Here is a 17,352-nt window from a genome sequence, read left to right as displayed (position 1 = left end):
ATGACTCATTGTTTATATGTCGCTCGAAACCTCGAAACCAATTTTCTTTTACGTGCAAGAAGGATAACACAGGACAATAGTAGATCACGTAGACAATTGGGCAGCATCAATTGGGGGCCGTTTATGCATGAATAGAAGGCAGGGCAAATAACAGTGATGGAATTGCGAACACTATGTACACATAAGCTATCATTTGACAACCCCAAATCGCATCTTTGGCAAAACACAATTTATTATCCTTACTTGTCGAAATCCTGTATTTCTTGCCATTGCCAATTTTTATTGCGTTTATGGTTTGTAAGTGTGTAGTATTCTTTATATTCCGTAGTAAATATAGCTGAAAGATAAAAAGAGTCTAATATTATAAATTATATTGAAATTCAGCAGAATAAAATGAGTATGGACAAATGACAACAAGGAACAATGAAAATAACGTGAGATGACAAATATAATGTGTGCTTTCTAAAGAATCATAAGATATTCATAAACACGTACACTATTTGTAGCAACATTTGCTAATCTAATGGTCATCATAGATTCTCAAAAATAAAAACAATGTATCGATACATCAATGCATAAAATACTGACAACGTGAAGCAGATGTTGGTAGGACCAGTGGAAAGAAAACGGGCCATTTGATACAATCCTTCCCAACAACCTCTGCTCAGAGAGTTCCTTACATTCAATTAACTCATATCCCACTAATTCGTACATCTATGAACACCGGAGCTGGACATTTTGTATTCAATTCAGAGATTCAGATATAACATGGATTTAGGATTAATTCGACCGTACCATTTTATCATGTGGCCGCAATAATATAGATCTAGATAAATGCCATGGACACATAAACACGTCGGACATCGGTACCGATAGTCTAATGCCGACTGTAGTATACATTTGTAATGTATCTTGTATCGACATACGTTTTAGTGGTTAAAGACTATTGCATGAGAAGCAAGCAAGATATTAAATGTACACACATACCATACGTTATGATAAAGACAAAGCTTGTACACATTGTATACTGTATGTATATGAGTTACGAATATAATGCGTGTATACAGCGTTATCTGGACATTAATAGAATATTGAAAATGACAGAAGTATTTATCATTGTAAGAAAGTATAACTGGATTACTTTGTTTGTTCTTGCATCATAGCCCCAGTCCCATTTGATGTCTTCACTATTCAGTGATAGCAGAAACATTATACACGCTCAAGTATGTTTCAAGTTTTTTTTATCGAAAGGATGTGATCTTTGGATTGTGGGATCCTCTTCTATTGTTGTTGTTTGTATTTTTCACCAAGCTCCGGTCAGAAGTTGTGCCCTCTGAGCTCTCACTTGTCACCACGGTGTCTCTGGTAAGATAACTGGAGCTTTTCCTACTGTCTGTGATTTCACCCAGCCAAAGCTGTTCAGGGAAAGGGAGGAATAAAAGAATGGGTAAATATAGACGTTTCTTGGTACGAATGGGACGCCAAATTTGAACGATTCTACATTGCATCAAAGGTATTAGTTCCTTATCGAAATAGGCCCAACGTTAACTTGAGCTTTTGGGATGAATATAATCTACATTCTGACAAGTAATATCATTCAATGCACAAAGATTGCAACAATGTTTTTAATGAATAATTTCAAACATGTGAAACAGAACTATATTAAATGTTATCCATACTATAAGTAAGCGCATTGATATTTGACTGTTTATGTCCTACTGTTGTTTTGTTAAGAATTCAAATTACCAATCGCGTGGCATAACAATTCGTGACGTCAGTAATTAGTTAAAGGCGACAGGAAGTTTATACCGCCCGCCGGCGTCTCTTAGTTCTTGCTTGGAAACCATGTTTTAGTTTTTGATTACCGATACAAAAAAAAGGATGCTAAATAAAAATATTCAAGTATTTCTTTTTTGCTTTGTTGATATATTGATTATAGGTATATATGGAAATATATCTTACCTGTTCCCCTGTGGCACCGGTCTCCCATCCTTGCCTCCTCTTGCCAGTCCACCACGCACGGCGAGACATCTGCCGCTTGAACTCATCCCTCACCTGGTGGGCAAGTCAGTTTATTGACATGTGATTCAAGAAAAAGATAGACAGATACGGAATGGCAATCAAAAGATAGTGTCAAGCACTAGACGCTACCAGACATGAACTTTGACCTTCTCTGGCATTTAGACTGTATTCAAGTTAATTCTTTTCTAATGATAGCTTAACAGGTAGAAACGGAATCGATTGCGCACTAACACATCTATCAAGATAATGTAATGAAGACGTAAAAGTATCATGTCGGATACATTATCTGTACCACTGTTACAAGCTCTATAACAGACATTAAAAATCTACTACATACCTTTTCATTCAATAGGCAGTGGAATACAAACACAAACAGGCCCTGAAAAAAACACAAACAAATTAAACAAAAGACCAAAAGGCCCCTTGGCCAATGCCGCCATTATTTCTAAACGATCACAAACTGAAACTCATAAAACCCCCAAGAAACTGTAGCGATGAATATCAATATGTACATATTTATGAGCCAAGGAGACATACTTGTAGAGAGTTGACGATGGTGAAAATGTAGGCAAAGATGACGGTCTCTCGGCTGACATACAGCACACCGAACACCCAGGTCACACCCAGGACACACACAAGGGCCAGGGACACGCGGATCCAGAACCTGCAACGGTCCCTCATACTGTTTCAGTTTGATTGGTCAATTCATGAATTAATTGGAATTAAATGGTAAATGCAAGAAAGTTCAGTAACATGCTTAGATCGCTTCGATTTAAAATGAGAAAAATTACACCTTGTAATTTTTATTAATTGATCACAAACTGTAATTGTTTTTGTTCGGCCCGGTTACACTTTGACCCTGACCACGTGATTTGACGTCACCCGAGATCTTGTTGGCAAGCGGACTGCACGGTTTCTTTAATTTGCTCTTCCTTTCACCCACCCACATGGTTTATGAAGGTTATTATAAATTTACTTGTTTAAGTAATGCTGTGTTTTCTTTGGAAAAGTTTTGCTTGATTAAACCTTTCCCTTTTTTCGGCCAAACCGTGTCTTTGTTTGAGTTTGTTTGATAATTTGCTCGTTGGTTTGTGATCAGTTGCGTGCATTTTGGTGTCATTATCGCCCAACACGTGTGGTACAAGGTCTTGACATTCTAAATAAAAAATACTTTACTTGAATTTTTCTCCCTGCCAGGCCTGTTCCTGTTTATCATGGGATCTCTGTGAGTAGATCACTTTCAGGGTCATGACCAGGAACCCCAGGTTCACCTGCAAAGGCAATAATGTCGTTAAAATGTCATAAAATTGATAAAGTATAAATAAAACAAGAAAAAGTACTGAAAAGTTTCGTTAGGTAAAAGAATACAGTCATGTGCTATATTTTGTTCCGAATGTTGAGGTCGTTTTGTTTGCAGTAGCATGTTTGACAAGGGTTTGAAATACTCGTGTTGCTATCCCGGTTACGAACGTCGATTATGAGGCCCCTATCAACCATTGGGACTGTAGCATAACTGTCTATTTGTATACCATGTTCTGGACAGATGGACCGAAACGCTGTCACGGCCTGGAGGAGATTTTTGTTGAATCGTAATCGGTTGGGGAACGTATCCTTTCAGAATTGCTAAAACGTTAAAGTTTATTTAAATCCGAGTATTCAGTATTTCTCACTGTCAAAATTACTTGGGCTTTTAGTATTGAAAAGAGTACTGTATTTTCTCATAACCAAATGTAATGAAGACAACTAAATTTAAACTACATTTGCAGAGCATCAAACGGACTATTGGATGAATTGTTCGTCCATATATATTTCTAAAAGGACGTCTGGATTTCATTTGCATTGATTTCTTATCCGAGTGTTTCTAGGTCACGCATGCCATTGCATAAAGCTTAACTTATCCCATTATTTATATGGAAACAGGTACCTTAGTTTTGGGTGTCAATGCCAGCATTATATTGCACTTGATCAAATAAAGAAGAATAATCACCGCAATAATCACCAGCATCGGACCCACAAAACTCCAGATAAACTTGCTCTTAACTGAACACCAGCAACTGCCAAATCCAAAAATACAGAGAGATAATGAACAGCCACAACAAAAATGTAGTACAAATATTCATTTAGTATGAATGATGACCTTGAAAATTTTCGTAGGTTAACCTTTCCTAACAGGAAACAACGAAAGATGAAAATTACATCTTATATCATCGATTAGACGTAAAAAGCAACCAAGAAATATCCGTAACTCAAAATTTGGTTAGTATCAGCATATATTCTAAGTATAATCATTCGCAACAGACTTCCGATTAATCGTATTAACCAATTGACATTGAATGGATTACTATTTCCGCCTCTCGTCCGTGTCTTCCCATTTTCCATATCCTTCTAGATTAAGCCCATAGTTGATGGCAGCTGATACAAGAACCACTATTGCAGGTATTCCTGAAAAATACGTGTGTAAAAGTACATCATCATACTGGTGCCACCAACAATTCCCGTTTATTGTATTAAACTACAATGAGTCTATATACCACCAGGTACTATGTAATGGAGTCATTTCCCTCCGTTACGAACGTCTCAGTGAATGTGTACGGGAGACGATTTTACAGTTTATAAGACTTATATATGTATGCATGTCTTTCCTTATGAACATAGTACATTTCATGCATTGACTATATGTATAGAATATTCTTTCCATTTTCTTTGTGGCTGTTTTATCACTGAACTGCAAAAAAAGTAAGCGGTACCGTAGCCGACTATGTGATAGTAGATCAGCCGGGTGCGCTTCAAGTTGAAGACCCTGATGAGCATGACGTACAGCTCCACTCCTTCCACACACATCCAGGTGAAGACGGCCAGGAACAGGTAGTGAAGGGTTATAGCTATCGCGTCACAAGCAACCTGTGCAAATTTGGACATATCACTATTATCAGTTTCATCATAATGTTATTAATCGAGTTAACTGTCATACTATATCATGCCACAACAAATAGAAACATGTCAGTGTAGGATATAAGGTTTGCTTTTTCTTAAAAGAAGAGAAGAATCAAGCAGAAAACCCGCCCGACAAGAATGAACCCAGACCACTTTAAGCTTTTTGGAAGTGAAGCTTCCATATGGTGGGATGGAAATGCAAGAACATGAAACTTAAAGCATGTAACAGAGTGCTGTTGTACCGGATTGTGAACTTTGTCCACGCCAACGAGGAAAACAAGTTCAGCAAACAGCAGGCAGATACACAGGTTTGCATGGATGATAGTCCGGGAACAACGAACCCGTCTGAAACAAGATGGCGAACATCCCATAATATAGATAATCATTTATCGACAATATCCATCCCAATTGATAATCATCATCACCATGAACATAATCATCATCATCAACATCATCATATAAATCATCAGCATTTTCATCATCATTATCATCATCAACGCCATCGTCACAATCAACAATATCGTCATCATCGTAATCGCCATTGACGATATTGCTATATTGATATTAGAAACCTTACCTGAAGCCAAGGAATATACAGATACAGATGAAGAGGCACAGGATGGAAATGATGCAGCCGATGTATGTGATGACATGGAGAGCGAACAGATCCTGTAACAACACAACAGCAAATAAACGTCGTAAATTATATGGGGTGATGTTAGTGTGTATTACTGATGGGGGTAGGGCTTTCTATTGGACTTTTAAACATCCCGTTTCGTCCTACCAGTAGATTCCGTCAGTATCAAAGCAATGGAGCAACTGTCACAGTAATTGCCATTCTTTGAAAATGAACCTTTGATTGTCAAAATTTATATAAGCTATGGTATATATTCTAGAATTTCATTTTGCATGTATCATGAAGTGTGATTAGTTGATAACATGATTTGTGTTATGTGGATGTGGATTATATTCTACATTCCCACCTGCTGTCCAGTCACATCCACGAGAATGGCGAAGTTGGTGAGATGGGTACATTCGCAGATGGTGTATGTCGTGGCATTTTTCTTCACTTTACATCCTTCCTCTGACCAGTTTCCACTGAAATCACAAAAAATGCAATGGAACAGAAAACTAGTACTGTTGTACTCTTTCTCTTAGATTTCTTTTTCTTAGATTTCAAAGGTTATAAAGGTTACTTCTCGTTCATCCTAGATAATCATGGTAAGCTTCCAACATATAATTACATTTTGATTAATATGTAAAGACTTGGATGTATAGAAGAGATTGCCTATCTAATCAATTTTTTTGAAACCTGACCCACTCACCCAGAGTTCCAGGAGACACACATTGTCGATCCGTTGACTGCCTGTAAAAGTTCCGATTTGATGTCAATAATCTGTGAATGTGCGATTAGCTCATAATGTAATGGTGATCAAAAGAATGACTCATTGTTCTAAACGCTACGCTGTCGGGAGATCGTACGGTAGTTACATGTGTACATACCTGTATGTGTTCCAGGAAAATTTCGACAGTCCCGTCCTTGAGCACAACAGGTTTGCCGTCATCTACGATGGTTGCGGAGATAACCCGAGAGAGTACCCTGTCTGTCTCCAGGTTACTGTCATTAAGGCCTGGTAGCTCAGCCCGCTTAGGTTTCAGATACTGGCCCAGATTTTTGTAGAGCGCGGCTACGACCCGATGCTTCGTTCCGGGAACCGTTATGGAGTCCGGTATGCGGGCCAAGATGGAGGATCTCTCATCAGTCCTTTGAGGAAAGTCCATGGGTCTTCCGTTGCCCTTGGCAACAATGTCCATCACTGTGGGACAGAAGACGATATTGTTACAAAAAATGCATTAAAAATTGCTGGGATAGTCTAACATAACATAACCGGACCTTTTCAGATAATCTATCATAATCGAAGTTTCAAGCAGCATCTTTCATAAAATGACCACGAACCAGTTTCTTAGAACAAGCGGAACTTGTGGAACTTTCCTTGAAGTGCTGCAAAGACGTCAAGTAAGGTGGTCATCCATTCATTTTGCATTATGTATCGTACACCCGAATTTCTAACTTTTATTGACATATGTAAAAAAGTCTATATGTGACCTTATCAGCATCTGTAGACCTTTTTATTGACTTACGTCGTGGATATTACTGCCATAGATTACATCCATGAATCTTGGTGACAAAAATACTGAAATTTACCTATATTTTCTCTCGTAATTGAGACAGTGTCTTTGGGAACGTTCTTCGCCAGGAGAAGACCTGACTTTTCGGTATTGTCCATGATTTCTGGAGCCACTTCAAACCGGCGTTCCTGCAGGCGTGATAAAGAGAAGCATATATCTTTTGATAAGGTAAGACATAGACAAACAAGACCCACAAATATACGATAGAACCATTCCGATTCCTCAAAAATACCATCCCATCACGTGCAACAAATCAAATTACGAAAAATGTTTACTTGACTCTTACCATGACGGGAATTTCCGGAAACAAATATGGCAGCGCAAACATGGCGGCGCCCATATACGCCAACAATAACAATATGCATTTTGCTATCATAAACCTGTAATAAATGGAAATAAACAAGGGGCGTAGTAACAATGATTTAGACACTCACCATAGGAATGTCACCCCAAGCTTCGGTTGTTCTCAGGAGAGCACTTCCGCATGTTAGCATTGACTATAGGGAATAAAGATATCGAGGATCGTAAATACATCTTTAGACACCTTTGGGCTAAGTGATCCATGCATACATACAACCAAACAACTAGATAAGATCTATAATAATTTCAGACCGTGACTCTGTCATACTTTGTAGTACACCAATCTGATGAGATAGTCTGTCAAGAAGTAGTAGGGTAGTGAGATTTTAAAAGGTAAATGATTTTATACAAATGTTGACTTGGACTCGTACCATTTATACGGGACTTTAATTTTGTTGACGTTATAACGTTAGTACAACATTAAGACATATACAACTTGCACATACCTCAGTAAAGTTGGTGACGATGTGTTCCCTATGTTCGTGCAGCACACTGTCTAGTTCGTGTTCGTGTCTCTCAACCATATGTCCAAAAAGGTCCGTACAGGTGATGACATCGCCGCCGTACATGTGTTGTTGATTTTCCAACTGTTCGGCCATTAAGAAGAGGACGTCTGTAGACGGCCTATCTGTATCCTGGCAAAGCAAAGAACAACAGATACCATAACTGGAGATTACTCAATTTAGAATGTTGGTGAAAGTGTCTATTATCATCATTATGTAGCAACATCTGTTTGTTTTTTGAGCACAGATCGACATCTATGAGGTTCTGGCAAACGTCATTATTCTGTATAGCGGATCATCAATAGAAAAGTCCATACCATGATGTTCTTTTTGAAAATGACATATACATGTGGTCTGCAAGACAGACACATGTACATGGGTTCATTGTAATGTTTGTCTTTATGTGATTTAATCTACAGTCCTATGATAGGATAAATATAAGCTAAAAGAATAACTCGATAGTGTTTCCTTGTTATGTTTGTCACTGGTATACTACGGGTCAGCAAAAACAGTGACTCTGACAAGTGCAGTTATAGTTCCGAGCTTTAAAGTCATGTCAGGTTTAATCTAATAATGGTTGACACTCACCAGATCGTGTAGCCAATGTGACAGGCATCCGGTCAGGTCCGGTTCTCCCTCCCATGCACTATTACTGCCGCACGTCCAGCTAGCGATACCTTAATATAACAGAACACAGAACGAACTTGGTTGGTTTGATTCTGTGAGATATGGGGTGATTATAAAAGCTTAGGCTAATGTCAATGCTAGCTTGTTGTATACAAGGTACTAGAATGTATGATACTCAACGTGTAAACACGTTCCACATCCTGAATTAACACGTATTCACAATGAAGCAGGATTCATGTACTGTTGTGTTGATGGTAAATTCTAGGAACTAATCTTACTGTTACAGGTATCAAAATGCGTATATGGATCTACAATAAAGCAATAAACATCACTAACTTACCAACAGATCCTCTGGGGCAGGGGCGGTGACAGACCGTCATTCCGACTGATTCCGGCCACATGATGGCTCGTCTTCGCTGTCTTGGACAATATGTCAATGAGATATCTGTAATGACACGATGACATGGTATACATAAGTCACAGACTAATATAAGTGTCTTGATGAAAATTTCATCATCAGATTGCATTTCGAAACGAAATTTTCTGGGATTTATGATGGACTTGATATACCTTTGCAAGTTGTACCGTTTCCTCTGAACCCTTCACTACAGGTGCAGAAGAAGGATCCGTCAGTGTTGGTGCAGGTGGCGTTTTCATCACAGTTATTTCTATCTGCCGTTTCACATTCATCAATATCTGCAAAATACGACGACTGCTTCGGTCAACGCAATCAAAAGATTCTTTAAGTTAGTACATTTTGTAGCTGTAGTCACATACCGCAGTCAATCTGTACAACTTGAATGTAATTCTTACAAACTCTGGTCAGATCTATAAGATCTGGTCAAGTCTCCAATGTGTGTAAAACTTTACGTACCTGTACAAAATGTGCCGTTCCCTGCATATCCAATGTTACAACGGCAAAAATATGACCCGGCAATGTTGGTGCAAGCTGCGTTTTGGTCACAGACATTTTCGCTTCCCGATGCGCATTCATCGATATCTGTACAACGAAATTTTATTGTATCAATCAATGATTCTTTTTCTCTTAGTGTATATTTTTTCTTATTGGAACGTAAGATTCCGGTCCTTGTTACAATTCATACAAATTATGATTCGCAATAAAAAAGATCATCCGCATCTATGCACATTGCGAAGCTTTAGAGAAACAAGTCAAAGTATTAAAACCATTAGAATTGTACCTGTACAAGCCGTGCCGTTCCCAACATAGCCCGGATTACAGGTGCAGGAGAAAGACCCGTCCGTATTGGTGCACGTCGCGTTCTGGTGGCAGATTTGTGAATCCTCGGAGCATTCATCAACGTCTGAAAGTCAATTAACATTTTCATATTATGACATATTCTACTCTCATGTCAACTTCTAGACAATAATTTTACAAACTGAATAAAAGGATCAAATTTATCTATATATTGACTTATGATTGTAGTTACAAAAGAAACGGTCCTAGTATGAGAAATTCGATTCCATCAAAGAATCTAGAATAATTGTTTTTTGAACGTGATAGAAGTTGCAATACGTTTTCTGATTCAATCGTTGGGCAATACAGGTAATATGTATATTGATATCCCATCCTATCTATAAGATATTTTAGATAAGATACATATTTGACATGGATCAATTAATACATAATAAGAATCAGTTTGCAGCAAAGTTAAGCCATTTTCAATCTCACTATCGTTCCTATCAATGCCTACATCTTATGTTGTACTACTAACCTGTACAGAATGTGCCATTCCCCATGTATCCTTTGTTGCACTGACAGGTAAAGGACCCTCCAATGTTGGTGCATGTAGCGTTAGGGTGACAGTCGTGGGTACTCAAGGAACATTCATCGATGTCTGAAATAACGCCATTCATTGGTCAGAAATCTTGTCTTTAAAATACAATCATAATAGAATCGTATGATTTGAAATATTTAATCTTGTCCATATTTCTAAAGTTTGAACTTGATAGGTATGGTGGGAGACCTGGTTTGTGAAAGCGTTAGGTTTGTTTAAACAGATAGTTATCAACCAGAGGGTACATACCTGTACATAATGTACCGTTGCCTGCGTATCCGGCATCACACCGACACAGGAAGGAACCGTCGGTATTGTTGCAGAGTGCGTGTTGATCGCAGTCGTTTTCAGTCTCCGATACACATTCGTCTACATCTGTGATAGTAATGAAGAAAATTTGTGAACCTATGACTCAACGTGAGGTCGAACGATGCCAGAATGTAGAAATAGATTACAGTTGTGATAAGTTAGATATAGAATTTCAGCACACTCAATATCAACGTACCTGTGCACGAGGTTCCATCTCCTGTGTATCCGTTGTTGCACTCGCATGAGAAAGTACCGACAGTGTTGATACATGTGGCGTTAGGATGACAGATGTGTACACCGTCACTACACTCGTCAATATCTGAAATGATGTGTTAGCAAGGTTCAGACTTCAGCACTTTTGGAACTTTATATGCAAGAACGTAAGTTTTAACTACTGTTCTTACACCTAATTATGTTGATTATATCTACAAAAAGAATCTAACATGTTTGTTATTAAGACATAAAAACTGTATTGTAGATAGACCAGAGATGACAAAATTAAACCGTTTCTGATTCAGCAAACAATGTTTAATTATAATTAAGATATGAACATACATTATAATTTGGTATTTCATATCAATCATTTCGCTATTTTAAAGACAATTCAATTACTCATCTTATAATCATTCGTAATATTTGATGACGCTAAGAGCCACATCTTAGAATTTCCGTCGTTTCTTTAGACTTATACATGTGAAATTCTTAGCATCCATCATAATACGTTGTCATACCGCATCATTGCTATTAAGTTTAAGTTAATGCATACGGTCTAAAATGTGTGTCTTACCTGTGCAAGTTGTACCGTTTCCGACAAATCCGACATCACACACACAGGAATGAGACCCGTCAGTGTTCCTGCAGGTCGCGTTTGTGTGGCAGATATTTGTGTCCTCAGCACATTCATCGATATCTGAAATTATAAATGATTTGAAACATTCATCGCACCCTGGAAACTAAAATCTCTGAAGAATTCTAAGATGCTACAATAGATAAACCTTATTTTAGATGCCGGACATGGAATATAAGTTACAACTAATCTTGTAGTCATACGTACCTGTACAAATCAAACCGTCTCCAGTGAATCCATGGTTACACAGACAGAAGAACGACCCTTCTATGTTGGTACATGTGGCATTTTCAGCGCAGTCACTTCCTGTCCTGCATTCGTTTATATCTGTAGTATGAAATCAACAAGCACGATTTAGAACTTAATCATCACCTTACACGTGTACGGGCGTAAGCTTTATAGATCTACTGGTTTGTTTGTTTGTTGTTTGTTTGAACCTTTGTTTATTCATGAAAGCGCAAGCCACTTTTCACTGAGGTCATGAGGGAAGAGATAAATTTTGGTATTGATTTTGAAAGCTGATATTATCATTTCCTCACAATATTTATGACGACGTTATTACGATGTTGACAACACTTCGATCTTGCGGACACATGCATTCATCGTGTAGGTTACTGTAACGTTATAATGTCCTTACCCCAACAAGAGGTGCCATCTCCGTAATACCCAACTTTGCAGTCACATGAGTATGATCCTTCATTGTTGCTGCACGTTGCGTTAGAATGACAGTTGTCCAAACCTTCGTTACATTCATCAATATCTGTGAAAAACAAAATCGACGAAACCATAAAGATAAATATGTGCGCTACGCTATAGATTTGGGAGAAGGGAATGGATATAACAATAGATAGTACTCCTCGATCTGTCTGCTAAGAATCATCATGGCGTTTATGGCAATTTTCCGTAAACAATCATGTGAATGAGTCAGAAGCCAACCTACCTGCACAGTAAGTACCATTCCCTCCATACCCATCCATGCACTCACAAATGTAGAACCCTGCAGTGTTGGTACAGGTTGCATTGGAGTCACACCTGTGAGTTCCTTTAGTGCACTCGTCCATATCTGTATGAAGAGCAGAAACACAGATATCGCTAAACCAGTGAGATTAAAACATTACAAACAAACAAACAAACAAAGATTACCATAATTTTGTGAAGAGTCAATTGGGATTTATGAAATGGCAGTACAAAATAGTCCTTATATGCAACAACTTTTTGTGAAAAAAAGTATTGACTAACCTGTGCAAACGCTACCATTTCCAGTGTAACCCGTGTCACAATCACAAGAAAAGGACCCGGGGATGTTGGTACAGGTAGCGTTTTGATGACACCCGTCTGTATCCTCGTCACATTCATTGATGTCTGTAATAATGTGTAAGGGTGACAAGAACCCCCAGTCGTTTAGGATGTACATGTTAACGTTACATGAAATTAATAAATGATATGATTTACATGACACTACATAGGGTTTCTAAGTAGCAAAAATAATAATTTGTAAACGGTTTGATAAATTGTCATCTCAGACGTATAAATATGTGTTTGATAACACCTGACAATTAATCAAATGGCTACAGCGATTTTTGCTTAAAGCAAGAATTTACTAATAGGTACATGGTACATATAAAGAGGGAGTTTGCCGCCAGAACGCATAAATATTGCCAGTCTATACAATATAAAACAGTCCTCTGTTTTCCATAATTGTACCAACCTTCGCACCGCGTTCCAGTCCCAGAGTATCCGATGTTGCACGTGCAGAAGAAAGATCCATCAGTGTTTGTGCAATGTGCGTTCATGTGACAGTTGTGTGCTTCTGTGGTGCATTCGTCAATATCTGCAATCATCAAATGAAAAGTACGTATCAAGATTCCCTAAACCTCAGTAACTCTTGCTACTTGAAACATATTTCATTGTTCTTGACTTTGTCGTAAATATTTTTAGGTATCTCGCCATCACTAATACCTCATAATTTACAGGACTAAACATCGATGTGTATTAACTGCTCCATACCTGCACATGACGTGCCATTTCCCATGTATCCGGTGTTGCACAGGCAGAAGAAGAAACCTTCCGTGTTTGTGCAGTTTGCTTTTGGATCGCAAGGAGCCGCTGCTGCTGTACATTCGTCAACATCTGTAACGCAAATCGTGGCTTTGTAGATTTATATAATAGACGATGTTGTTAATTCTCCTGTTCTGTTCTGTATCAAAGTGTGGTCTTAAGCTACTGTTAAATCAATGGAACTTAAGACAGCAAATCTGTCAACCTTTGTACAACGCACAACAAGACACTCTAGCAAAGACGTATTAAGTTTTGATATACCTGAACACGATGTCCCATTTCCTATGAATCCATGCTTGCATTGGCATGAAAAGGATCCGGCATTGTTGTGACACTCGGCGTCAGGATGACAGTCATGTGTACCGTCACTGCACTCATCAATATCTGCAACATAAAACAAAATAAAGCATTAAACAGATCCTTTTAGAACAAAGCAATATCAAAAATTACCAATTCTATGATAAAATATTGAAATTAATTCAAAGATCAAAATGGCTTTATCAGCTTTTACTGAATTTTTCACTCGTTTTGCTTCTTGAATGTCTGTCTTTGCGACATATTCAGCAAGTATAAGATAAAGCCACTATATAGAAAAGGAAGTCAAAGCGATCTATCCATACAACATCAGTAATCCCCAAAGGAATATTCGATTCACACTTAAGATATCTATGTGTTCAAGTTCAAATTGTGAAACCTCGCGTTACATAAACAGTTACATTTCCTCTAAAGTCACTGTATATATATCAGTGATACTTCTCACGAACCTTGGCAAGAGAAACCGTCACTACCGTAACCATGGTGACAGACACACTGGTACAACCCTTTGGTTTCACTTTCAGCGCATGACGAATGAGCACCGCATCCATCGAAGGTAGGGTCGGAGATGTTGACATTAGATGAGTCTCCTTTACAGATGAAGAAGTTGTGAGTAGAAAGCGACAATATATGGTAACGCTAGTTCCCCTTTATCCGCGGGGTAACCTATATCCGTTGTTTTCCAAAGCAGGGTATTTAGGCACATCAATATACTGAAAATATTGCAATCTGAAACCACGTCTGTCGACGTAATATCTCAACCACCCTGTTTTTAAAAGCAACGCATATAGGTTACCCAACGGATAAATATGAACTAACGTTATAGCAGAATGACCTATATCTATAATATAGCTATAGGCCATTAGAAAGAAAGGAATGATTGACCCATAAATCATAAAATGCCCTTCCGAAAACAGCCGAGCATTTTACAGCGGTGGCACTAAATATATGTTTGTTTTGTCATAAGCAGTCTTGAAGTGATACAGAGTGGTTACAGTGACTTAAGATTTTGGTATCTTCATGAAAATAGCATCTAATCTGATCACAGTCGACGTCAATAAAATGTACAAAAGAAAGATACACAGATGTTTTTAACTTGTCTCTAAATCACGGAGTCTTCCCTGAATCCTGGAAAAGAGCAAATGTGGTACCAATTTTCAAAAAGGGGGACCCCGAGGATGTGTCGAATTACCGACCTGTATCCCTACTCCCCTGTTTGTCTAAAATCCTTGAAAAGATTGTATTTAAACACTTGTACAACCACCTGATGTCCCAAAACTTATTATATTCTCTCCAGTCTGGATTTATCCGTGGAGATTCTACAGTTGGCCAACTTGTTTGTGTAACTGACAAAATTCTTGAAGCTCTTGACTCTAATAGAGAGGTCCGAGCGGTTTATTTAGATTTTTCACGTGCATTTGACAAAGTTTGGCATAAGGGCATCATTTTCAAGCTTCAAAGAAATGGGGTCGAGGGTCCGGTCCTAAATTGGTTCCACAGCTATCTTTCTGATCGTGTACAAAGAGTAGTTATAGATGGCCAGCACTCAGATTGGTGTAATATTCGCGCAGGCGTACCACAGGGTTCTGTATTAGGCCCCCTCTTATTTCTTGTTTACATCAATGATATGGTGGACGATTTATCATCTTGCCCGTTTCTCTTTGCAGATGATAGTTCTTTAATAGATATAGTGGATAGCCCAACCGAAACTGCGTCAAGTCTAAATTCTGATCTTAGTAAGATATCATGTTGGGCTTCCACATGGCTTATGAAACTGAATCCTTTAAAAACTGAGGAAATGTGTTTTTCCAGGAAAATCGATCCCCCTTGCCATCCTCCCCTTTTTCTTGATAACTGTGTCATTCAATCTGTAAAAGACCACAAGCACATTGGTGTTTTTCTCACGTCCACCATGTCTTGGGAAAAACATATTACACACATGATTGCCAAAGTATCAAAACGTGTGTCCACACTTAACAAACTTAAATTTAAATTGCCACGACATGTACTCGAAGTTATCTACAAGTCCTTCATTCGTCCTCTTCTTGAATACGCCGACATAGTATGGCATGGCTGCACTATATCGGACTCCCGACGTATAGAAAGAGTACAATATGAGTGCTCACTCACAGTATCAGGTGCTGTGAGAGGATCCTCATATTTGTCACTCCTTTCTGAACTTGGGTGGGAAAAGCTGTCTGACCGTCGCTATATTCACTCATTGACAATGTTTCATAAAATTGTTCATGGACAAACTCGCCAGTACCTTCAGGAGTTGATCACTCCTGAAGTTTCTGCCCTTACTCCCTACGACCTTCGCAACAAACACAACTTACAGTCACCGGCTTGTACCACCACTCGTTACCAAAGGTCCTTTATTCCGTATTCTACATATCACTGGAATGATCTTGATTTAGCTGTTCGGTCATTAAATCCTTCAACATTCAAAAACTACTTAATAAAATTGGTTCGCCCTTCCCCTAACACACATTTTAGACATGGCCCCAGGTACGCCTGCGTTTTACTAACACGCCTCCGCATCGGGACCTGTAGTTTGAACTTTAGCTTATTCACACGTAATCTAGTCGATAGTCCTTCTTGTAGCTGTGGCTCCCGATGCGAAAGCGTTGTCCATTATTTATTGTACTGCCCAAACTACAACCATCTTAGAAAAACCCTTCTCTGCAATCTTCAAGACCTTTTAACCCTTGATTTGAAAACTACGTCTGACCCAGTCTTAACTCAACTTTTACTCAAGGGTTCACCCACTTTACCAACAGTAACAAATAACCATATCATGCAGCTTACACAGACATACATACTCCAGACCAACCGTTTTCAAACTGATTGACATTTTCCTTTAAATCTTGTATGTATATATATATTTATTTGTTGGATCCGTCACCCCACTGCTGTACTACTGTTTTTATTTGATCTCACATTGTTTTGTCCTTTGTTTATTTTATTTTCAAATGTCCTAGTGGTAATGTTAAAATTAGCTTTGCTAGAGTGCATTTACCACTGTGTCTTGTCTTATATGTATACCAATAAAAAAAAAAAAAAAAGATACACAGAGACAACCTGTAGTAGGTCAAGGTTCATCCAGCGCCAACTTGAAAACCTTGGCTAACAACTATAGTTGCATTCATGTCAGGAAGTCATTTATTGCGGTTCACTGATCATCTCATGATCAAAGCTTGTTGACATTTCTACGCGGAAATATTGTTGAAACAACAACAAGAACTGTGATTTTCAGTGGCGACTTACCATTTTGAACTGTTCGCGCTGTGTCTTGACTTGGGGGTTCGGGGTCACTAGACGATACTCCTACGAGGGGCGTTCAATAAGTAATGGTCCTGACCCACTTCTAGTTGTCTGATCTAGATGAAAT

At 38.4% G+C, this 17,352-nt stretch overlaps 2 protein-coding genes and 1 long non-coding RNA gene across 3 annotated transcripts in view; all 3 read right to left on the bottom strand.

Moving 5' to 3' along the window:
• Positions 1-340: 340 nt before the first annotated feature.
• LOC118427761 (adhesion G protein-coupled receptor L3-like) lies at positions 341-6,321 on the bottom strand. The gene is made up of 12 exons (XM_035837690.1): positions 6,282-6,321; positions 5,940-6,054; positions 5,534-5,625; positions 5,199-5,301; positions 4,770-4,923; positions 4,365-4,464; positions 4,010-4,076; positions 3,199-3,293; positions 2,560-2,686; positions 2,360-2,401; positions 1,963-2,055; positions 341-1,415 (listed from the first exon to the last, which is right to left on the bottom strand). Exons 1-12 carry the CDS (start codon positions 6,302-6,304, stop codon positions 1,242-1,244), a joined length of 1,185 nt encoding a protein of 394 aa, XP_035693583.1. The 5' UTR covers positions 6,305-6,321; the 3' UTR covers positions 341-1,241.
• Positions 6,322-6,409: 88 nt separating this feature from the next.
• The window catches only part of LOC118411891 (latent-transforming growth factor beta-binding protein 4-like), a 13,752-nt gene continuing 2,809 nt past the window's right edge, over positions 6,410-17,352 (bottom strand). The window contains exons 3-20 of the mRNA XM_035814423.1: positions 13,908-14,030; positions 13,596-13,736; positions 13,297-13,419; positions 12,529-12,651; positions 11,796-11,915; positions 10,938-11,060; positions 10,682-10,807; positions 10,370-10,492; positions 9,836-9,958; positions 9,511-9,678; positions 9,207-9,332; positions 8,977-9,081; positions 8,598-8,686; positions 7,953-8,141; positions 7,581-7,643; positions 7,163-7,274; positions 6,460-6,773; positions 6,410-6,421 (exon numbers count right to left, since the gene is read on the bottom strand). Coding sequence (XP_035670316.1) covers positions 6,410-6,421; positions 6,460-6,773; positions 7,163-7,274; positions 7,581-7,643; positions 7,953-8,141; positions 8,598-8,686; positions 8,977-9,081; positions 9,207-9,332; positions 9,511-9,678; positions 9,836-9,958; positions 10,370-10,492; positions 10,682-10,807; positions 10,938-11,060; positions 11,796-11,915; positions 12,529-12,651; positions 13,297-13,419; positions 13,596-13,736; positions 13,908-14,030 — 2,303 coding nt within the window. The remainder of the gene's footprint in view (positions 6,422-6,459; positions 6,774-7,162; positions 7,275-7,580; positions 7,644-7,952; positions 8,142-8,597; positions 8,687-8,976; positions 9,082-9,206; positions 9,333-9,510; positions 9,679-9,835; positions 9,959-10,369; positions 10,493-10,681; positions 10,808-10,937; positions 11,061-11,795; positions 11,916-12,528; positions 12,652-13,296; positions 13,420-13,595; positions 13,737-13,907; positions 14,031-17,352) is intronic.
• Positions 10,944-11,901, bottom strand: LOC118428163. Its single transcript, XR_004832615.1, has 3 exons — positions 11,796-11,901; positions 11,529-11,651; positions 10,944-11,060 (listed from the first exon to the last, which is right to left on the bottom strand). It is a non-coding gene; the product is annotated as an uncharacterized LOC118428163 (long non-coding RNA).

Source organism: Branchiostoma floridae, chromosome 1 (genome assembly GCF_000003815.2).
Source record: "Branchiostoma floridae strain S238N-H82 chromosome 1, Bfl_VNyyK, whole genome shotgun sequence".
NCBI classification, from domain to species: domain Eukaryota; kingdom Metazoa; phylum Chordata; class Leptocardii; order Amphioxiformes; family Branchiostomatidae; genus Branchiostoma; species Branchiostoma floridae.
This window is presented reverse-complemented; position numbering and strand designations above follow the sequence as displayed.

What these genes read in the sequence shown, in the direction of transcription:
- LOC118427761 (XM_035837690.1), bottom strand. Translation starts at nt 6,304, where the DNA reads ATGTGTGTCTCCTGGAACTCTGG. An exon ending in TGGATGTGACTGGACAGCAG is followed by an intron (nt 5,626 to 5,939) that starts GTGGGAATGTAG and finishes GTGTTGTTACAG; the next exon opens with GATCTGTTCGCTCTCCATGT. An exon ending in ACGGACGAGAGGCGGAAATA is followed by an intron (nt 4,077 to 4,364) that starts GTAATCCATTCA and finishes TGGATTTGGCAG; the next exon opens with TTGCTGGTGTTCAGTTAAGA.